The sequence below is a fragment of the Engraulis encrasicolus genome, chromosome 14 (genome assembly GCF_034702125.1).
Source record: "Engraulis encrasicolus isolate BLACKSEA-1 chromosome 14, IST_EnEncr_1.0, whole genome shotgun sequence".
NCBI classification, from domain to species: Eukaryota; Metazoa; Chordata; class Actinopteri; order Clupeiformes; family Engraulidae; genus Engraulis; species Engraulis encrasicolus.
In genome coordinates, this window is record NC_085870.1 from 9021642 (window position 1) to 9045659 (window position 24018).

The following is a 24018-nucleotide window of genomic DNA, read 5'->3' on the forward strand; positions in this document are numbered from 1 at the left end:
CCCCAAATGCAGAAGAAAAAGCAAAACACTGCAATGTAGGATTTGGTAAACATGTTTTAATCTGTTAAATTAAAAAAAAAACACAAATCAACTTCCATTGAAGAACAAAATGCTACCATTCACAATTTTAAACGGATTCTCTTTACAAGTCGAACGTAAATATGAAAAAAGGCGGGGGTTGGGACAATAGGGCGCTGTCTTGAGGAGAAGAAATACTTTACAAATTGATCATTTTTTTCCTAAAAAAGTGTACAAAATAAAATACTAAAACTGTACATATATACAAAATTCAATAGTAAAATTGCATATTCTGCTTCATTATTACTTTAAATCATTATTTTTTTTAAATAGTCAGTAACTTGTGCCTATGTTGATGAAGAATGGGCAGCCAGGCCAAGGCCCATGAGAGTGAATGGCAGGGGTTTGGCATTTCTCCCGCCCTCCCTGTGAGTAAGACTCTGCCAGGCTGTTGTGATGCAATGCGCACACTGACAAAAGAGGACACATCGTCGGAGAACCTGATTTCACAGACGGGATTCCCAAAAGTAAAAAAAAAAATCCCATGGCCCGTGGGTAACATTTCTCCTCACCTCATCCCTACCCCACCCCACCCCAACTCTCCCAAATAACCCCCAGACAACATGGTAGAGCTAAAAAAACAAACAAAAACAAAAACTGTCTCAACGGACCAGGGAAGAGTACGTAAACCCTTTTTTTTTTTAAATCCCCATGAAATGAATGGGTAGTAGCATTATTTATTTTTCTTGTTTTGTTCATACGGTTTTCGTTTTCCTTTTTCCTATTTGGCAGTTGTTGCCGTGCTTGGGAGATGATGATGATGATGATGATGGCAGTCCGCTGAGAATGTCAGAGTAGGATGAAAAGAGATAGAAATAAAAAAAACAAAAAAAAGAGAGAAACAGCAAGAAAGATGCCTGAGGCCATCCCTGGCACACCATGGGCATCCCTGGTGACGAGGGAGAGAGGGAGGGAGGCCACCCACTGCAGTGGGATTGTGGCCCTGGTGGTGACTGAGTGAGCGCGCTGTTGGTGGTTGGTGTGTAGTGTGGTGTGGCGTGGCGTGCAGTGGCACTGTGTGAGCCACACGGGGCACTGTAGCGCTGTGTGGTGGGCGAAATGTGGTCGGTGTGTGTGTGTGTGTGTGTGTGTGTGTGTGTGTGTGTGCGGGCGGGCTGGACTGGTGCTACTGCAGCTTGAAAGCTGTGCCAGAGTTGAGGTACTTCTGGATCACACGCTCTGTTCATAGCAACAGCAGCATACAGAACACACATTAATAAACACACATACGCACGCACTCATCACACACCTAATATATATGATGAATACATAGCGCAACATGCGAAACAAAACAAAAATATGATCTTGTCGGACCTACTGCTTCTCTCATACTTCATTCAAGTTTTCTATGACCCTGATGTAACATACACAACTTATAAAAAAAACAATTTTACAGTTGCCAATGTAGGAACACGCACATACAAACACATACGCACACATTGACATATACATAAATTCCTATTGATGTAGACACCACCCTCACAACACAGAATCCAAATGAACGATAAATCCATGTATAGATTTGATCCAATGTCAAAAGTGGGGGGGAGATCACAAGTGACTTCTTTTTTTTGTATTTGCCAGTATGCAACTTGCTAACATTTTGTTATCAAATTCATGTCTTCAGATATTCCTTTATGATTCAGAATCCTCTGCCATGGCATCGGCATCGGCATCACACCTGCGACGTGATGGGCTAACATCACTGGAGTGTGGCGGTTAGCATGGAAACAAAGAGTGGTCCCACCCAGGAGCACAAGCAACCACTGGCTACACTGGACACACACGCACACGCTTGCACACACAAATCTGAACACACTGAGTGGGGAGAGCAGGTGATGGGTGAGAGTGGTGGTGGTGGTGGGTGACAATGGGGTGTCTGTGTGGATGATGGATCTTCACAGTGAGGCGCAGTGGGATTCACAATGACTCGGCCACAATAGGTTTGGGAGAATTCGGGGTGGGGGGGCGTTTTGGGGTGTTGTCAGGTCAGGTGTTGACAGTGCTGGTGCTGATGGGGTTGAGACTAGAGGTCTAGAGGCGTTTGGCCCATGGGTGGCCCATGGGTCACGTGATGGTGGTGCTGGGGGGGGGGGGCAGAGCCGCTCGCTATCTGACCACTCTTCTCCTCTTGCCCCTGGTAGACCTCACAGGCTTGGGCAGTGCTGTCTGGAAACACCAGGAACACAAGTCAAGTCAAGTCAGCTTTTATTGTCACTTTCATCATATGCACAAGACATACAAGGAAAAATGAAATTACGTTTTCTCTCTATACCATGCCAGGACAAGACATATACAAAACTGACATTTTTCAGACTGACATGAAGTACAGACACAACTTAGCTGGTGCCGTAACCACAAGATTACAATCATCAAAAAAAAAAACAATATTGATGTTTTTAACCGTCCTTTGGCGTTTCAGATGATACTAAATAGAAATAGAAAACGATTGGGTACAGCTGTTTAAAGCAACACTCCAGGAATTTTCAACATAGGACCCTGTAGAGAGATTTTTTTTTCTGTTATTCACAGCAGACCTTGTAATTCCAGAGGTTGTTGGCAAGTGCAAGTGAATGGCTTACAGGTTCAGTGACAGGCTACAAAAAGCTGCGACCTCTGGAATTGCAAGGACTGTTTGGAATAACAAAAAAGTGTCTCAAGTCTACATGTCTACAATAGTAACAAGGACATAGGGTCCCATGTCAAATATCCCAGAGTGTTGCTTTCGAAAACAATACCACAAACAATACATGGGTTCTACATTTTTGTTCTCCAAGCTGCGCGACACTAGCTGTGCACAACTCAACCTCTGATTGTTGGAAACCGCTGTCGGTAAAAAAAAAATTAGCTCACGTGGTTGGCTGCCAGTGTCTTGCCCCTCCCCACAACATCATGTTTATAAACACGGTGAACCCATGTATATAGTGATGTGTAGTAGCAAAGTTAAGAGGCTTACTGTAACTGGTGGCTCTTCTATGATGCTGTCCAGACCTCCAGGCCCATCAGGCACCCTCTCAAGTCTAACAGGAACAACCCCAGGAGAGAGAGAGAGAGAGGAGAAAAAGGCACTTTTTAAAACCACATTTTAAAAAGAGATGTTAGGGGGGAAAAGGTAATGGTGCAGAAGGATGTGTGTGTGTGTCCATTAAATATGTACAGAAATACTAGGTCAGGAATGGCCTCGACTGAGAACTTACACTTGTTTCCTTTTCCTACCCCGCCGACCTGCTGTGCGCACTGGGGGTTCCTGATAAAAATAGAAAAAGGCATTGAAATACAGTACATCGATAAAAATACAAAAGATACATTTACAAATACAACTAATACATTGAGAAAAAAAAGAAGAAAAAGAGCAATATAATTGAGTTTTCACAATCACCAAAAAAAAGAGTTTCGCCAGTCACACAGTCATGCATAAATGCAGATCATGATTTTGCAGCACTGAAACTTTAGGGAAGATGTGAACAACCTACAGTATCTAATCAAGTGGCCATTTCCATAATTACATATTATATATTCCCACAGAGCTACAATGGTCTTAACACAAGTGGGATCATTTCAATTATTAAGCAGGTTTCTGTTCAGCAAGCTGAAAATGAATAATCTCTCACGGTTACCCCTCTCCCTGCTCCTTCTTACAATAAATGCGCATTACTAATGTGAATATGTTAAATGAAAACCCAGCTGCTAATGACATTCAAAATATTTAAGTGAAAAAAATCTTTCAAGAGCACGTCGTCCTGATCACTGATGTTCCCCAGCTAGCTACCCATGGCTGTCGGAAACCACATTTCACGTCACTAGAACGTGCAATATAGACATTTGATGCCCGGTCATATAAAATGTGTCAAAAGACTCAAACAGGGTCACCAACATGTATTCTACAAGTATTTACAGACATTCACGGTGGGGTATAACCACACTTTGCAACTTTGTAGAGGCAGTTGATCTGTACTTCGAAGGAGACGAACACACAGTAAGGTACTTGACACCTTAATTCCCCCCCGGGGATCAATAAAGTTACTCTACTACTCTAACACAATTTTGTTTTTATAAAAAGGGAATATTCTACAGCTGCTTTCACAGCTTTATTATTTAGCCAAGACAGTGATAGAGACAGGAACAGAGTGGGAAGAGAGAGATAGGAGGGTTCAGGAAATGACCTGGGCTGGAATCGAACCTGGGTCCCCTTGACAATGAAATTCTAGGTTGTTTCGTCCGGAGGCGGTATTACGTGCCTACGTCACAATAGAGATGCGAGTCCTTGTTGCCGACAACGTTTGATTTGTCGCCATGACAACCGTCCATACCGTCCCTAATCTTAACCCTAAACCAAAGCCTAACCTTAAGCCTAAACCAAACCTTAACCCTAAACCTAAACCTAACCCTAAATTGCTTGTTTGAAACTAGTGAGTCCCAGCGCAGTGCCCACTGCAGTTCGGCAACGAGGACGCGCATCACTAGTGACGTAGGCACGTCCGGACGAAGCACCCAAAGTTTTATGAGTCCCCCGGGTCCCCAGCATAATGGTACAGCAGACTGATCCACACACACACACACACACACACACACACACACACACACACACATACACACACACACACACACACACACACACACAAATCAGAGCTGCTTCAATAGTCGTAGGACCACAAGAATAGAGAGAAACCCCTGCAACCACACAACCACACAAACACTCACTTTGATGGTGTTGGTTTCGTTGGAGGCCATGCCATCCTCCGGTGGCTCCGCACTGCGCGAGGGGCCGAGATAGCCGCCCTGTGGCTGTGGCCTCCCTGACGCCTCCTCCTCCTCCTCCTCCTCCTCTTGCTCCTCAGCCTGGTGCGCGCCGGGCCCTGACGCCAGCCCGTTGCTGTACCCACACAGCGTGGAACCGGCGGACACCGTGTTGTTGTTGTTGTTGTTGGTCGAGCCGTCCGTCTTGGCCTCCTCTAGGAAGGCTGGTGGCAGTGGGGCCTCGTCGTGGTGATGGTGGTGGTGATGGTGATGGTGGTGATGGTGCCCCTCCAGGCCGCCGGGCTTCCCGCCACTAGGGGGCGGCGTGGGCGAGGCGTCCTCGCTCAGTTTGGGCGTGCCGCGTGCCGGGGACTGCGCGGCGTCGGCCATGCCCAGGCGCGACAGGTCGGGGTTGTGCACGGAGCAGGCGCGGCGCGGGCTGAGGGAGGGCGGCGCGCTGGCCTGAGCCTGGGCCAGCAGGGCGGGGAGGTCCGGCGTGGGGAAGGACAGCGGGTTGGAGGAGGTGATGCTATTACTACTACTACTACTCCCACCACCACCACCACCTCCTGACTCGGAGTCCTTGCCGCTGACCTGCAGGAAGGAGGTGTAGATGGTGTCCATGAAGGATCCGTAGGGGTCGAAGAGGGCACTGCTGGCACTCTCCCTCGACTGGGGCTGGGTGGTGGCACCTCCACCTCCACCTCCACCAGCCCCTCCACCTCCTCCGCTATGCACCGAGTGGCCTGGGTTGGGCGCCGGCTCCTGGGGCAGCTGGCTGACGGGGAGTTCCTCCTCTGGGGGCGCGTTGGGGGGCTCGGCCAGACCCAGCGATTTGTCTACTGCGAGCGGAGGACCCACGTTGAGCTGGATAGACGAGGGGGAAACAACAACAACAGAGCATGTGACATTAGAGTAGACCACAACGTTTCAATCAGGGTTCACTCTGACTGACAATGTGCAGGTACATCTCAGTGAATTAGAATAGACTATATTACAGAAATGCTCAAGCAGACCCAGCAAGTACTAAGGGCACATTCATGAAATTTAACACTAGCCACCTTTACTTAATCCCCTGAAAGAAAAGATTTTGTATTGCGATTGTAACGGAGGCTAAATAGCACAGAGTTGGCGTGGGACGTTGGTAAACCTCCCTCCGATAGCTTCATACAGTCTCGTGCCGTTGGGTCGAGAGACTTGTCTCTTGGCCCAGCGGTATCGTACTGTGTCTCCCATTGCCGGACCGTTGTAGTTGACGAGATTGCACGTTCGATCCCCGAGGGGTGTGAACAGGTGCAAGATGACCTCCGTCACACGATCATACTTTTTAAAACTGCTTCATCAAAAAATTCTATAAAGCTAATCAGTGAAGAACGTGGGCTTTCCAATGACGATAGTAAGCGGTGTCAGACACTCGACTAACAGTTAGAATTGTCTTGTAGAGATCCATGTACATCAAGCCTGTACATCTCCTGGATCAATGTGATGTCAGGTGAATGCTCCTTTAGGAGACCTTCGGTTAGGACAGCTTTGGAGATTTCAGGTTGAGAATAAATTAAGTTCCCTTAGCGCTGTAGATAACATTAGCGCACATCTTATGCAAGCCGTCACCAAACACCACAGACAGAGAAGAAGGAGGGGACAACGCCCCTTTAGGAGACCGAACTTAAGCACACTCCTTTGCATTGGGCAGTTTACCGCAGAAATACACCTACTGCGACAAGAGCGAGGCGAGCAACGGAAGTAATTGACTTTGTATTGAGTCGCGCGACAAAAACGATTCTGGAGACTAGAGCGATTTGCGCGACGAGCGCGACAGTTTGAAGTTGAAATCCTTTCAACTTTCTATGACACGGTTCGGCGACAAGCCGCGACAGCCAATGACTGTATAGAGGTCAGTGACCACAGGCAATGGGAATGCTTGAATGCTTTGCCTTCTGCCTGTACGGACATACTCTAGTCTCTTCAATCGCTCGTATCGCTTGCTGCTGCACTCTGTCGCTTGAAGCGCATCGCGCCTGGTCTATTTGTGCGGTTACCTGTAGGCTGTTGATGAGGCATGCGAGAGGGTTGAGGGCCCCCTGGCCTTGTGGAAGAGGCATCCCGAGGGCAGATGTAGGCACCTGGGGCAGAAGCAGAGGCCCTGCCCCCAACAACCCGTGGAGCCCACCGATGTTACCCAGGCCTGTCAGGTCACCTGTGGAACACACACACACACACACACACACACACACACACACACACACACACACACACACACACACACACACACACACACACACACACACACATTACTAAATTTGACCTTCAAACTCTTTTGCCTAATATGTTAATTTGGTTCAGAACACAGTCCCTTGTATAGTGTAAGGGCAGATTTTCACAACACAAGCAGTGAGCACACGCACAACTGCACACATACACAGATGCAAACATACAGACACAGCCACAGCCAAACATGCACTCAAACACACACACACGTGCACAGAAATTAAGGGCACTTCAGCCATGGATGGCAGCAGGGGCAGAGGACCACCCACGTTCCATCTAGTAATATCCATATAGTTTTCAGACCTACAACACTCACACAAGATTAAGTGTTATGCTTTTGTTGGTGGACCTCCATACTGAAAACCAGACCACTCAAATGATGCCCTCAAAAAAATGCCCTCCATTAGGCTATATCAATCATTAGCCACCAAGCTAAACAAATCAAACCAATGAAGCCTGTGTCATTTTGATGGCATACCACTCCAATAAGCAGTCAATTGTTCTAGTGCAGAAGCACTAAGTTAACAGTCACAAACCAAACAAGCAAAACAACAGCACATTTTAATTAACAATGAAATTGGCAACCGAGATCATTATCTAGCTGAGAAAGCTGACAAGAAAATTCTCATTACAGGGGAATACAAAACAAAAATACAGACGCCATGTTATGATAGGGGGAAAAAAAGGGTTTTCAGCAAAGAGCAGTTGGGTGCAAAATACATAATGACAGAACACCACAATGCAAGCCAAGCAACACACGAGCCCCTGGGATCAGTTACTGCCATTCCAAACCTGCGAGGGAGACTACTTCAAAGGCAAACAGAGTCGGCTATACACAATGACCCAACAGGAGAAAACTTACTCAACGCAGCTTTACTGGCAAGTACCGCTACACAGACACACAGGCACACCCAAACTGGCAGCAGATATATAGACTAGGGATGCACGATGTATCGGCCAGATGTATCGGTATCGGCCGATATCGGCCAATATTCAACACATCGGACATCGGTCTGATGGGTAAAACTGGGCCGATGTTAACGCCGATGTTTTTTTTTATATGTTACGGTTCTAAAAGAATGGACTTGACGATGACTTTCACTGTTTGTCTTCTATTTTGTGTCTATTTTTTATCTAATTATCACAGGGAGTTAAAAAGTGTTTTTGGAAATAAGACGACATTCAAAAATTCTGTTTGTTTGCATCATTGTCATCTCTTTTTTTTAAAAAAGAAAGAAAAACATCGGTATCGGTTAATATCGGTCATCGGCCAAAACCGCAATATCATAATCGGATATCGGTATCGGCCGAAATGTTTGACATCGTGCATCCCTAATATAGACCGGTATATATCGGTATCGGGCCGATATTTGCATTTTTTAAGTGTATCGGTATCGGCCGATACGTGTGTGGTTTTGGCCGATACGCAATATTTATTATTTTATGTCATTCAGGTTTTTTTAAAAGCACCAAGACACTTTATTTTTTCATGACTTGATTGTTAGACATTACTTGATTGTTAGAGTGGGTGTTTAAATGTTACAAGTTCTACCTCAATTTGATAATGTTAAAAGGAATGTTTATTTTTAACTTGAGAACTGTTATGTCATTTTTTAACTTTTTTTTTTTTAAACCCATATCGGCCCCAAATATCGGGTATCGGCCAAGGGTGATGGAAAAAAAAATTGGTATGGCATCGGCCATTAAAGGGACACTGTGCAGGAAATGGTCAAAAAAGGTACTGCAACTATGCTGCTCATTGAAACTGGGCTGCCTATTGCCAAATTTGATCTTTACATGAAAGTTTACTAAGTAATAAACAAATATTTTCTAATATGGTCCAAGTACAGTCATTTTTGCAGCTAAAAATGGCTATTTTTGGAAATTCAAAATGGCGGACCATGGAGAAGATCCCCCTTTTCATGTATGAAAAGATTATTTATTCCAGATATAATTAATACTTAGAATTTGATTCTGGTGGTAAGTATTCATGAAAAAGGTAACATTAGTCAATGGGCAGCATGAATTCTGGAAATAAACAACTACAAATCTCACACAGTGTCCCTTTAAAGAAAACTGTATCGGTCGACCCCTAGTAGAGATCACCACACTTTGGATGCCAGATAGCAACATACAGGGGTTGGTCAATGAAACTGAAACACCTGTAATTTTAGTGTGGGACGTTTCATGGCTAAAGTGGACCAGCCTGGTGGCCAATTTCCATTTATTGCACATTGCATCAGTAAGAGCAGAGTGTGAAGGTTCACTTAGCAGGGTAAAGAGCGCAGCTTTGCTCAGAGTTCAAAAGAGGACAAATTGTTGATGCATGTCTTGCTGGCCCATCTGTGATCAAGACGGCAAGTCTTTGTGATGTCAAGAGCCACGGTATCAGGGTAACGTCAGTATACCACCAAGGAGCACGAACCACAACCAACAGGATTAACTATGGACCCAAGAGGAAGCTGTCTGAAAGGGATGTTAGGACTATATCCAACCCAGACTGTATCTACAAAACACAAAACCAGAGCTGCCCAAATTAAATATGCACCTCAACTCTCCTGTTTTTACCAGAACTGTCCGTCGGGAGCTCCACAGGGTCAATACACTAGCCGAGCTGCTATAGCCAAACCCTAAAATCAGGTGTTTCAGTTTCACCGTCTAACCCTCCATGTCCTCTCAATTTGTGATACTTGACGACGCTCACATTATGTTGATGCATTGTCATCGGTTGGGGTGATTCTTGCATCAATGTGTAGAACGCTGTAATATGCATTTGTGCAAATGTGTGTTTCGTGTACCACCTTCATTTCCTTTGGGATCAATGACAAAGTATCTCTCTAATCCACTCCAGACACAAAGGCAGGACACAGACGCACGCACACACGCACGCACGCACGCACGCACGCACACACACACACACACACACACACACACACACACACACACACACACACACACACACACACACACACACACACACACACACACACACACACACACACACACACACACACACACACACACACACACACACTTTCATTCCTGTCCCTGTCTGGCACTCCCATAGACTCATATTCTGATAGAACTAAAAAAAATGCTCAACTCTATCCTGACCAAACCAATCCCTTAGTTATCCTCCCCTCTCAGTGAGTTTTGCACTTTCAGTTTTGCCCTTAACACAACCAAGAAAACAACACTTGCCCATTTATTTCCACCATAATTGGAATGTTTGTGCCCCACATGTAACCTTATCACAGAGACACACAGCCACACACGCAAGCACGCACGCACGCACGCAGACACGCGTACCCATGATTCCCGGGGGCAGTAGATGGGGCAGGAGTGACGGTGTCTGGCCGTTGGTCTTGTCCGGCTCGGTCAGGGGCACCAGGGAGCTGATGTCCTCAGGCACAGTGCTGGGCAGCAGAGGACCACAGGGCACAGAGGTAGAGCCTGACGACGGGCTGGACACAGCCCCCTGGACGGACGGAAGCACACACACACACACGGGATGTGCACACACACGCACAAACACACACACACACACAGACACACACACACACACACGGGATGTGCACACACACACACGCACAAACACACACACACACACACACATACACGCACACACACATATACACGCACACACACACACACACGCACACGCACACGCACACACACACACACACACGCACACACACACAGAAAAAACAGATGTTTAGCAAAGACAAGGAGACACTCTCAGTGACTGACACAAGACCAGCCATCATTGTAATGTCATGCATGTTACAACTAAGCAAATGAAGTCAATCCACACTACCTCTAACATTGGTCAGTAGAGTTTAGTAGTACAAACATTCACAAGATGCATAGCATACAGTCATGCATGTATGTGGGGCTGTGTGTCTGTGTGCTTTGGGTGTTTTTGACAGTCGATTTCTACTGAATGAGGGCAATTCAGGCAAATACTCCCAGCATGCAAAGTCCTAACGAGCAAAACGACTCAGTCAAGGCAGTCGAGGGAGGCGCTGGCGAGCATGCAAGTGCGGACGGACGGTTGGACGGACGGGGAAGGAGAAAGGAGGTAGGAAGGGGGAGGGAGGGGCAGCGGAGGGTAAAGGCGGGGGTTCGAGAGCGAGGTCTGGGGATGGGGATGGGGGTGGTCGAGGGGGGGGTACCTGCGAGTGAGCCTGCGTTGGGGATTGCTGCTGGGTGTTGGGGAGGGGGTCAGCGGTGGGAGGTGGATGTGGAGGAGGAGCGGCGGCTAAGGCAGCGGCCAGCAGCGCGGGGTTAAGGGGGAGGAAGGCCGGATGAGGAGGGGGCAACAGGAGCGACTGCGGCCCCATGCCGGCCGAGAGGGCGGCGGCCGTGGCAGCAGCGGCGGCGGCGGCGGCAGCCGACATCGAACCGCCCACGTCGCCCGCCGCCATCAGGCCCTGCAGCGCCTCCAGCAGGCTGGGAGTGGGCAGCACCGAATCCACCAGCCCACCCGCACCGCCACCACCAGAGCTCTTATCCAGGGACAAGCCGTCCGGCAGCGTGGGGAAGGAGTGCGAGTGCCCATGTTGCTGTGCCGACTGCTGGAGGTGGTGGGGAGGAGGAGGGAGGTCCAGGTTGAGTTGGCCCAGGCCGGGGATGGGCTGGAGCATGGCCGCGGCGGCCGCCTGCTGCTGGCTGAGCAGCAGGGAGGCCATGAGGAGCGCCTGCAGGCTGGGCTTGTCGCCCGCGTCACACCCCGCCGGGCCCTGGCCGGTCACCGGGAGGCCGGCAGCAGTGGCAGCCGCGGAGGGAGGCGGTGGCGGAGGAGGAGGAGGGGGGTTTAGCAGACTAATGAGATTGACTGGAAAGTCTCCCTGAGCTCCTGATATAGACGGTAAGATGTTTAGCGGCGAGGCCTGGCCGAGTAGTCCTGCGTGCTGCTGAAGCTGCTGCTGCTGTTGTTGTTGTGACTGTGTCTGTTGTTGTTGTTGTTGTTGTTGTTGTGTGGTGGTGGGTGTGGTGGTGATGGGGGAGGCTTGGGCCATCTGCTGGAGCCCGGCCGTGGTCCAGAGGGGCAGCGAGCCGAGCGAGCCGAGCGCGCCCAGCGAGCCCAGGAAGGGGGGCAGCAGGGAGGGCAGGCCCGAGTTGGCCGACAGCAGCTGCAGGAGCTGCTCCTGGTTCATGAAGGGGAAGGACTCGGCCAGCTGCAGGGCGCCCGAGGGGTCCGAGGCGCTGGGCAGGGACAGTCCGGCAACGGCGGCCTCGGGGCCCAGGAGACGAGCCTCCGAGGGGTCCTGGCCGTCCACGGCCACCAGAGCACCTGCGGAGAGGCAGAGGGGACGCCGAGATAAGAAGACAGGAACAGAGAGAGAGGGGTGGGTGGGTGGTGGGGGTTTAGCCTTAGGCCGTCAGAGAAGAGCTGAAAATGTTGCACATTTGTGGTACGCTTGACGGGAAATGTAAAAGCAGCAGAACCTTGCTGTGGTTTCATCATGCAAGTATTTAACACAAAGGCCCACATATAATACACATTTCTTAAAAGTCATGAATGACCATAACAACACTTTACAAACATTTCACAATATATCAATTTGTAGATGACATCCACTGGTGATGGCACTGTTGACAATGTAGAGATATTGTTGCTTTTAGCTAGGGATGCACCGATACACATTTGTTTTTGCTTCCGATCCGATACCGATATCTAAATTTGGATATCTGCCGATACCGATACTACTCCGATCCAAAACCAAAACCACATGTATGCATGGGTTTCAACTTGAGGTAGGCCCAAGTAGACTATTTAGTCAGAAAAGGGAGTCAGAAGAACAGGAAAACAATTAATAAGCAAAAAGTAGCAAGTAAAAAAGTAACAATCCCATCCTGAAAACTAATATGCAAGTGATATGATTTCAAATTAACATTACACCTTGCTAAACGTCAGTATCAGGAGAATTCCGATACTTTGGGAAAATTCCGATCCGATCCGATATCTGAATTATGTTGATATCTGAACCCGATACCGATACACTGATACCGATATCCCATCCCTACTTTTAGCCCACTGCTTACACATTTGCATTATCACTGACCAAATTAGATTCATCCCATGTAATACACTACATACATCGCCAATAGTCAGTATCTAAAGGTGTCAAGTAGAGAATAAAAAAACTGCCGAAAGAACAATTGCTTTCATGTGCAAGCATGCCTCGCCAAATAAGGCTATTTCTGTTCCAGAATATTATGGTGAAAGTGCTACAACCTTAAAAGTCAGACACAGTTCATAGTGATCGGCATTCTGGCACCAAACTAAAGGCCAGTTGCATGTGTCCCGTCTCGCCAAAACTAGTGTCTGCAAACAAAGATCAAATGACCGTCTCTCCCATCAGAGTAACAATAACCAACACATCAAATGTAACACTATCGAGCGCCGAATGCAATGAACCAACACCTTTACTGGAAGTACACCGCCTGTCTCATACTCCAAGACAAATAAGCAGTGCCTGAGTCTTCCAAGGGAGAGAGTGAGTCAAGATAAGTGCGCTAGTGGGCCGTGGTGGTGGGCGGACTGAGCTGGGAACAAAAGGTTGGCTGTTGCCGCTCTCAAGTGAACCGCACATCCTGAACTAATTAAACATCACTTTCACTTGCTCCGTTTTATTATCATCTCAGCTGTGTGAAACAAAAGCTGCAATATTTTACGCCAATGCGGCAATTATCTTTTCTTTAAAAAAAAAATTAAACTAGACAATAATCACAGGAAAAGCAGTGGACTTCAAGGCAAGGACAACCATTCCAAAAGACAGGACAACATTTCCATCCCTGTATCGCATCGTTAGGTCAGGATTACAGCTCAAAGAGGCTATTCTTTTTTTTTTACTCTCCTACGCTACCAATAATCTTTTCTTTAAAAATATCACAGAACCAAACAGGAAAGGCTGTCTAAAAAAGACCTTCAGAATTCAGACCCAGGCCCCATGGGCGTAACATGGAGTTACCAAACTTTATTGCCAAGGGCAAGTTGAGAAATCTTTCTCTTTCAACACACACACAGACAGACAGACAGACAGACAGACAGACAGACAGACAGACAGACAGACAGACACACACACACACGCTCACCTTCTGCGTCCATGGGGTGGCCGTGGCTGGAGGCGAAGGTGACTTCATGGTGGTGTGGGTCGGTGACGTTGACCTTCCCCGCCCCGCAGCTCTTGTCGGCCAGGGGGGCCGGAGAAGGAGCAGGAGGCAGGCAGGGGGAGCCACCAGCAGCAGACAGCTGACCCAGCATACTCAGGACCTGGCTACCGCTGCCGCTGCTGTCCTGTGACGAGCCTGGTGCTATCGCTGCTACTGATGATGATAGTGAAGATGACGATGGTGATGCTGATGCTGTTTGGGACGCGGGGGTGGATGAAGCGGAGAGGTGGGGCTGACTGAGATTGAGGACCGAGCTGGGGTTGGGGTTGGGCTTCAAGACTGTGGCAGTGGTGATGGTGGTGGTGTGTGTGTTAGTCGTCGTGTTGCCGTGAGTATTACTACTGCCACCATCCAGGTCTTCCGCCACCCCCATCAGAGGGAAGTGGGACTGTGAGGCGGTGGAGTTGTCGGCGGAGGCCTGGGCCATGGCGAGGCTGGCAGCCAGCGCCTGCGTGTGCTGCGCCAGTCGGGCGTTGGTGGAGGTCAGGAGCGGGATGGGGCTGGGGGAGGACGAGGAGGAAGAGGAGGAGGGGGAGGAGGAGGGTTGCGTGGCGTTGGTGTTGGCTGCTGATGCTGCTGCTGCCCCGGCCGCCGCTGCCGCCGCCTGGGCGTTCTGCATGCTGAGCAGCTGCAGGAGAGCGGAGAGCGGCTGGGAGGGCGAGGGCGTCACCAGGGGTTGGCCCAGACCCAGACCCAGGCCCAGCCTCCGCAGCTCCTCCAGGTCGGCCTGCTTGGGCAGCCCCGCCAGGAGAGAGCCGGCGCTCGGCCCCATCACGGACGACCGATGCTGCTGCTGCTGCTGCTGCTGATGCTGAAGCTGCGCGTGGAGACTATGCTCCGAGGGCGAAGGGTGAGGAGGAAGCAGGGGAGAGGAGGAAGGGGAGGGAGAGGAGGAAGGGGACGGCATGGCGTTGGGCAGCGGGGGGAGGGGAGGGAGAGAAAGAGGGAGAGGCAGGGGCGAGAGCGCGGCGAGGGCTGCCAGGTCTCCGACGCCGGCGCCCCGCAGGCTGCTCAGCTGGGACTCCTTCAGCATGCTGAGCACCGTGGGAGAGCGGCGCTGGCGCTTGCGGCGCGAGACTTTCTCGACGACGATGCCGCCGCCGCCCGTGGAAGTGGCCGCTGCTGCGGCCGCGCCTGCCGCCAGCGCCGCTTGCAGCGGGCCGAGGGCAGCGGAGGAGGAGGGGTGCGAGGGAGCGTGGGGGAGCAGGAAGGCGGTCATGGGGAGCGGGGAGGGCCTAGCGCTGTTGGAGGGAGGAGGAGGGAGGCTGCTGTTTAAAGTGCTTATCAATACCTTGGATTGCTGGGGGTCCTTCTCGGGGCCGGCTGCCAAGGGCGCGCCGCCGCCTCCGCCTCCGACGCCGTCCACAGAGGCGCCGGCGCCACTAGCGCCGACACCCAGGCCCTGGCTCTTCTGGCTAGCCATCTGGGCCTTGGCAGCCGCCGAGAGCAGGCTGCTGGCGGGGAAGGAGGAGGACGAGACATGCTGCGGGGTCTTGGTCTGGCCCAGAAGCTGGCCGAGCGGCAGGCAAAGGAAACTTCCACCGCCGCCGCCACCGGCCGACGACCCGCCAACCGGCCCGTTCTTCCTGTCGCCGGCCACAAACGGGGGCAGATTTTGGGGTACCTGAAAGTTGCTTTGGTTGCTCTGGGGGTGCGGAGCAGTGTTGAGGCCGGGGCTGCTGCCACCGCCGCCGATACCGCCGCCAGCGCCACCGGTACTGCAGTCCTTGTAGTGCTGCAAGATGCCCTCCAGGCGACCCCGGGGGCTGGGCGGGTGGTGGAGGAGGTGGTGGTGGTGGGGGACTTTGGGCGAAAGGCAGGGTGCGGCGCCAGGGGGCAGTGGGGAGCGTGCCGGCTTGGCACCCCCTCCACCACCACCACCACCACCGCCACCGTGCTCCGAGAGCGTGGAGGAGGTGGAGGAGTGTCGCGAGCGCGAGCGCTGGTGGGGAGAGGTAGCGTCCTGCAGGGTCCTGGAGGGGGACATGCACAGCGAGATGGGCGAAGGGGACTTGACGCCGCTTCCCTGCGGATGATGATGATGATGGTTCTGCCCAGCCCTGCCCCCCGTACTGAGGGAGAGTGGGACCGACTGGGGAGAGCCGGAGAGGGAGACGTCCAGCGCTAAGACACCGGGGTGGTGGTGGTGGTGGTGGTGGTGGGAGTAGGTGCCTGGTTTGGAGGACCCCCCGCCTGGAGAGCCAGAAGTGGTGGCGGGGGGAAGCCTTTGGATGATGGACTGGGGGGTGGACGGGCGAGGGTACCAGGGTGGCATCCCGTACCCGCCCGAGTTGCAACCGGGGGAGGCGGACGACGGTCTCTTGGAGATGCCGCCGCCGCCGCCGCCACCACCCACCTCGGAGTTGGAGTGTTGCAAGGAGCCGTTGTGGAGGAGTGTGGCGGAGGAGGAGGAGGAGGAGGGGGAGAGCGGGGGGAAGCCGCTGTGGAGTCCGCCGCCTCGCGGAGCAGCGTGGCTGCTGTTGCTGTTGTTGTTGTTGGTGCTGCTGTTGGACTTAGCGGAGAGGCGAGGCTGGGCAGAGTAAGTGCAGTGGCCGCCCTCGTCCACGTGGACACCCAGAGGGCCGCCTTTTTGGTCCCTGCCCTCCATGGAACAGAAGGAGCTCCCTGCCAGCACAAGACGAGACAAGAAATACAGACACAGACACACAGTAACACAGACACACACACACACACAGTTACAGCAGAGCCTGGTAACAACGCACGACAACATTATGTGCCTAAACAATCTACTGGGCTATATTTTAAAGCCTTGGCTAGAAAGTGGTAGTAACTAATTCTGGCTTTATTGGGAGTCTACACGTCATCTCTCAGCCTGCAGGTGCATCACAGACGGACAAACATCAATTGAAGACAGAAGCTGGAGCACACGTCAGCTTTTCTTAGGTACACCTGAGTAGCTGACTAACTGCAGAGTGTTCCAGCTTTTTCTTCAAGTAGTAGCAGGCAGCTCTATTTATTTTATTATTTATATTATTTATTTCCTGAAGAGGGAAGTGTGTGACATGTCCAAAAAAAGCAGAGAATGCTCTCATCAGTGGCACAGGTGCTAGAAAAAACAATAGAACTTCAAGGAAATAATAAATGTCTGCAACACTGCTTGCTCCCAAATATTTAGTGGCACACTCAGTGCAACCTTGATGAAGGACTGAGCGTCTGAAACATTGTGCCATTAAATATTTGGGGAGCATAGAACAGTGTTGCGGACATTTATTATTTCCTTTAAAGTGATACTGTCCCATTTTTGGAAATAAGCTTATTTTACACCTTCCCTTGAGTAAAATAATAGGGTTTTACCGTTCTCCTGTACTTTCAACCGTTCTTTGGGTATGGCAGTGCAAATTTTACATTCATGCCAGCAGCTAACATTGAGTCTTATGAGACCAGCTCGCGGCTAACTGGTCTCATAGGACTCAATGTTAACTGTTAGCTTGGAGGTAAAATGTGCACAGCTATACGGTAAAACGGTAAAATCATATTATTCAACTCAAGGGGAGGTGTAAAATAAGCTTATTTCCAAAAATGGGACAGTACCACTTTAAGTGTGTGACATGTAAGTAAAGGCAGGAAGGCTGGTGCGGGCCGGGGCGGGGGCGGGCTGGTTACCAGAGGAGGCGTGCAGGGGGAGCTGAGAGGCCTGCATGCTGCGGCACAGCGCCGCCATGGCCACCACTTTCCTGCGGTGGTTGCACAGCTTGGTCATGTCCTCCTCCGCCTTGCCGGGCTGCTGGCTCTGCGCTCGCACCGCCGCCACCGGGTCAAAGTTGAAGACCTGAGAGGAGAAGGAGGAGGAGGAGGAGAATAAGAAGAGGAATGAGAATAAGAACACGAAGAAGAAGAACACGAAGAAGAAGAAGAAGAAGAAGAAGAAGAAGAAGAAGAAGGACGGAGATGAGACGTGGAATTAGCAGAAGTGCAAACGTGTTTACAGCGGCAAACTATAGTTAGCAATAGATCTGCAGCTCCACATGATTAATGTCTATAAATAAACGTGTCCATTGTACATTCAGAGTTCTATCTTTGTCAATGCACCAGACACCACTATCCATTTCTTTGTGAAGAAGTGTTGACTGCACAGTGCACACTGTGCACAGTGCACACAGCAGTGGTACTGCTCTGTTTAGCAAGACCACCGTGGATAAATGAATGATTACAGGTCAAATGATGGACCATGCTGAAAATACACTATAGTTCACACACAGACAAATACTCTCTGCACTACAGTAAAACATGCACGCAGACAGTACCTTATAATCTACACTATATGCCATGGACAGTTGTAGAATTGGTGCAAATCTCAAATTGCAATCATTAACTCAAAGGAAGACAACTTAGCTCCAAGGTGATATACAATCTAATGGTTTATCATTCAGAAATGCAGTTACCAAGAAATGAACAATATTCATCAACACACAGCTCGGTTTCTCTTCATTATAAAAGCCCAATGTGGGTTCTTAATCAAGTAGGCATCAGGCTTCACTAAGGTTTCTTGATTAACTTTTAAGGGTGCTGTCCCAAATGAATACTTAGAATCAAAGAAAAGGGGGGCGCACCTTGCATCAATTTTTTCTTCTTTATTTTTGTGCACAGACGCGTTTCGGCGTGTGCCTTCCTCAGTGTGCACAGTGGTTGCACAATGAGGAAAGGCGCACACACCGAAACGCGTCTGTGCACAAAAATAAAGAAGAAAAAATTGATGCAAGGTGCGCCCCCCTTTTCTTTGATTCAACGTGGGTTCTTGCCATCGTTTGTCCTTACCTTGTGGACGACCAGTGGGCACTCCAGGCCACACTTACAGGTGCTGTCCGTCAGCAGGTACGCCCTGACCTCCTCCACCGAGGACAAGATGGTGCCACTTGGGCTGCAAACCAACAACCAACAGGCATAAAATGAGGCCGAGCAATATTCAAACTGTTGTTCTGATATTAATGTTGACTTGACATGTGCTGACGTCACGTCAGTGCGTTAATGCAGACGTCTACAGGATGTGATCATTTGAGCTGAAGTTCAGTGACTGGCCTCAGCAGTGAAAGCAGCATTCATTTCAAGCTCCATGTCATCATTAGTTTATCAAAGTAATACAAGGCATATACATTACATGCACTGACTTTCAATGGTAATTGCAATGTCACAGTGTGGTGACAAGATCAGCAGAAGATCAAAGCAATTGTGTCCTTCAAGTGGCGCTCAATTCTTCTTCCTCGTCAGTGTTTTTAGTACAATTTCTTTCATGCCGTAAATTGGTGAAATAACCTTATGCAGTTGTGTATGTACAAGACGGAACAGGCATGCACATCAGATTATCGTCATCATAATAACGGCCTAGGGAGTGGGGGATTGCAGCTTCGAATCACTCTCCCAATACAAGGCTGTCTCCAACACATCCATCCATTACTGAAGCGCCTTTGAGCAAAGCATCTAAGCCCATACTGCTTGACTGTTACCCATACCATGTACCTAACTAACTAAATAGCTTTTGAAAATAAAGTGTAATGTGTTGACTATTATTAGTAATAAAAATAATTAATTAATAATAGTCTTGACTATTATTATTATCTATTATTATTGTAACTTTTTAAATTATTATTGTGGCATGTTTGTATCGTCTGTTTTTGTCAGAGAGCTGTGTACCTGATGTAGGCGACCGCCCCATCCTCCACTCTCCTCTGCCAGCCAACGGGCACCTGTGCTGCCCGTCCGGGGACATCTTTGTCTCCAGCAGCACTCTCACTACCTCCCGTCATTTTCTGCTCGCAGGCTTCCAGCACCTTCCACGGACAAGCAGACAGAAACAAGCAGCGCATTATGAAAGAGCAATGTGGAGTAGAAAAAGTGTTATTTATACGCCATTGAGAATGAGGAAGAGCAGGCACGTTCTTACACACACAAACAAATAAATACAGGTGATGGTGAAATATTATTGGCTTTCAAAAGGGGAGGCCAAACATAAAGCTTCATTTAAAAACATGAAATTGTTGCCACATTTTCTCAGTTAAGTATAAAAAACCACATAATAACAGCCCTCCAACGAGGACATTAACAATATGTTGATGTTCAAAGTATAAACGACATGTTGATGCAGTGAAACTGAGCAACAGATACAGTATGGCAATAATGTGACACGGCACACTAAATATTTACCTTTTCATCTTCATATAGCCCTGGTCAGTAGCGTCCAAGGAATCCAGCTCTTCGAGTTCATATTCAAGAGAGCAGAGCTGTAGACACTGGGATGCAAGATCCAGAAGGCTGCCTCACTGTAATCGCTCACACCCTCTCCGCTGTTCCACCCCACTCTGTTCTCTTGCGCTCTGCTGAGGACCGGGAATTTCCCTGTCGGAAAATCAAATAAAAAAAAAGAGAACACAACTTAACACTCATTGACCCTGAACAAAACGCATGGCCAGGATAAAAGTGTGACTGACTTCTCTGAAAAGTGCTGGGCTTGGAGGGAGAAGCTTCCGGAAAGTGGAATTTAGGAAACATTACTTTCAGGACCACATACAGAGATGGGATGGGACCAGAGTGCTTTCCCAATGAACAAGCATTCACTTATAACCATCTCAGCGATTTCTTTAGCAGGTTCAGAGTGTTGTCTCCAGAGTGTTGAGCTAACACAAACAAGCAATCAGTTGGTTAGGAGAGGAGGCGACAGGCTGACAGCGGGTGTAAAATGTGCCACTGGTGTCTGTTTGATGTTGTGGTAGGAACCTTTCCTCCAAATGTGAGAGTGCCACTAATAGGAGGCAAAGAAAGCAAAAAGAGGAAAAGGGTACAGGAAAGACAACACTGACAAGTGAACATCGTTGTATACATAAGGTCTACATGTTCATATCAACTAAGAATATATAGATCATCTCCTAGTTTGCTGTGGTACAGCTGTGTATTTTACAACCACTGCCTTTCCACAAGTTGTAAGTTACCAGTGACACCAAAAGTACTCAGTTTTATAATAAGTCAAATTCATACACCAAAAGGGAGGTTAAAAGAAGGTAATCTTGAGATTACAGACGCAGACACCAACATAGTAGAGCACACCAGATCACTGCCACACAGTGCATGCTTATTAGTCAACAATACCATTTCTTACAACATCCACAGGCTGCTCTCGTCATAAATATTCTGATACTGAGTACCATTACTCGTCTCTGTTGCGGGTTGGCATGTATTTCTGCTTGATCTTTGCTGAATGTAAACAAAACCAACCATAGCATCTTGGTCCAGCCTGATACCTGCAGAAGACGCTGTTATGCAAACGATATGACCTCTAATGCTAAGACATGGAGCTCATAAGCAACAGCATTACTTGTGCAGATTAGAGAAGCAAATTTTGCATATATATTTTAGCTAGTTGTCTTTGCTAACTAGCTAGCTAGTGGTTACAACATACCTCTGTTTACGAAGTTTCCTGTTCGTCCGCCGCGCTGCAGTGCAGAAGCTAAATAGCAATAGCTAGCTAGTTAGCTAGCTAGTTGACAGAGTTTAGTTGCAATGGCTGTTGTAATAATCGCTGTTATATGCCACGACCATAATCTTTTGTTAATTTGTTCCTCTCTTATGCGTGCACCATCGTCCCGTCCTGTTTTAAAACAAAGAGCAATAGCGATGGGTTTTATTGCGCCCGTTGCATTGTCGCAAATGACTTTAATTTCAAGATGATCCTTGTCGGCCGCAGTGGCTCCGATCGTTCCATTCAAACCCAAAACATCGATTCAAACTTCATTTGGGCGTGCAACCATATATCCCGATAAGATATGGACACAATGGTGTACCTTTAGCGTTATCCTTGTTTCCAAGTTCCTATTTTTCCTTAGGATTCCGTGCCAAAAAAATAATGGAGTTTCCTCTCAGACATGCGCAGTAGCTCAGGGACGGTCTTGGGAATTCCATACCCAAGATACACTGCGCGCGCTGCACGGTTACATTTCAGAATGGAAGACATGGGGTTCTAATTCCTTTGTTTCAATGTTTTCAATGTTTCTTTGCTGAGATACAATGTTACACCTTGAAGCATCAATGTACTGTGACGATGCTCACATCTGGCAAATTGTTAGACGTACACGTCGTATTAGATTGAATGGTCCAGCTAAAGAAGGGGAGGCCATCGAGTCAACCAAGTCATGTTATAACACAAAGCCACACAACACAAATAGTAGCGTGCGGCCGATGAGTTGTACTCTTTACCAAGAGACGGATTAGTGCATTTCAAATAAAATATCGAATTCACTCTCTGGACTATCTTTGAGTTTGGGATCCGAGGTCAACGAAGAGTGACAAGTCTGCTGTGAAATACACTAGGCCTTGTGTGGCAGCTGAAAAGAAAACAATGAAATGCATTGCATTGCCATTGTAAGAAGCAAATATTTAGGGATGGAATGGCATGTGGTTCTTTAGATGTGATAGACAGTAGACAAACAAAAGTTGTTAACGATACCTCAGAAAAAAGTGTTAAACAACAATTTCATTCAACATTTAACACACAAATAGTCTAATGGAAAAACCTTACACATTTTAAAGCACCACAGACGACGTGAAAAGAGGGGAGAGATTTTAAAAATGGTGTAATGGCAGGGCAAAATTAGGAAAAAGTTCCATGTCATATTGTAGGTCTTAACATATATGCATGAACGTGTTCAGCCACTCCTATTTCCGAAATGTTAATGAAACCCTTTTGCGACTGTGCTATTCAAGAAAAGAGAGGACAATACATCATTTTCAGCGCAGGTTTTAAACATGGCATCTACGGTATGTAGTTGTGATAGTGGCATGATGTGAAGAAAGCAAGCACAAACACACACACACACACACACACACACACACACACACACACACACACACACACACACACACACACACACACACACACACACACACACACACACACCATCATCATCATCATCGGACACTCGTATTCGAGTATGTCTGTCCTCCCTCTTGGTCCTTCAGGTCCCTTGGGTCTTCAGGTGGGCAAAGAGGCCAATCCTGGATCCACACATACTTTGGACCAGGGGCAGGGGTAGTTATGGGTTTTGGTGGAACCTTGTTGGTGGCTGTGACCTTCTTCTGTTTGCGCGTGTACACGCACACGCACACGCACACGCACACACACACACACACACACACACACACACCTTCTACAAACAAAAGTCAATTGCATCCAATGGCCTTGAAATTATTGATAGAATGGATATTGAATGTAGAAGAGTGCATGTGTGTTAGGATGTTTTATAACGTTCCGTTTGAAATATGTCAAGTTCTATTTTTTCTAGTGTTTTCACTGTAGTATGATCCAATCAATGCAGAAAAAATACAAAACAGTGGCCCAAATCAATTACTTTAATAAAGTCTTTATGAAAAGTGCTTCTTCTACATGTTCATTGTTTGCTTGGCCATTTCTGGAAGATTTATGCCATGTTTTTGGTTATTTTTGAAAAAGTTTTTTTTTTTTCCTATACCCATCAACGAGTAGTAGTCCAGGAAATAGCTTTTGAAACAACTGAGCCATACAATGATTTAAGTTAATGATTGTTAAAAAAAAAAGATCGCCTTTAAGCATTTTGAACAATTCTGCATTATGTTCTCAAAAACTAGGTATCGGAGAAAATGGCCTATAGCACAGAAGTCAGCTCAGTGGAGTAATGTGGATAGTTTGTCCAAATAGTTTTCATGCATAAACATGATTTGAACCAGAGTTGAATGTATCACTAATTTAAGAACTGAACATTTAAAATCTATATG

At 48.3% G+C, this 24018-nt stretch overlaps 1 protein-coding gene across 2 annotated transcripts; it reads right to left on the minus strand.

The window, feature by feature from the left end:
• Positions 1 to 44: 44 nt before the first annotated feature.
• On the minus strand, positions 45 to 22125 carry mbd6 (methyl-CpG binding domain protein 6). 2 transcript variants are annotated; one of them, XM_063214883.1, is made up of 13 exons: positions 21671 to 22125; positions 20422 to 20613; positions 19912 to 20048; positions 19039 to 19141; positions 17887 to 18052; positions 14185 to 16887; positions 11259 to 12379; positions 10393 to 10561; positions 6855 to 7012; positions 4780 to 5682; positions 3276 to 3325; positions 3035 to 3098; positions 45 to 2247 (listed from the first exon to the last, which is right to left on the minus strand). In XM_063214883.1, exons 3-13 carry the CDS (start codon positions 20022 to 20024, stop codon positions 2188 to 2190), a joined length of 5610 nt encoding a protein of 1869 aa, XP_063070953.1. In that variant the 5' UTR covers positions 20025 to 20048; positions 20422 to 20613; positions 21671 to 22125; the 3' UTR covers positions 45 to 2187. The 2 variants fall into 2 exon arrangements, with proteins under 2 accessions (XP_063070953.1, XP_063070954.1); XM_063214884.1 differs by having other exon boundaries at positions 22053 to 22120.
• Positions 22126 to 24018: the final 1893 nt, after the last annotated feature.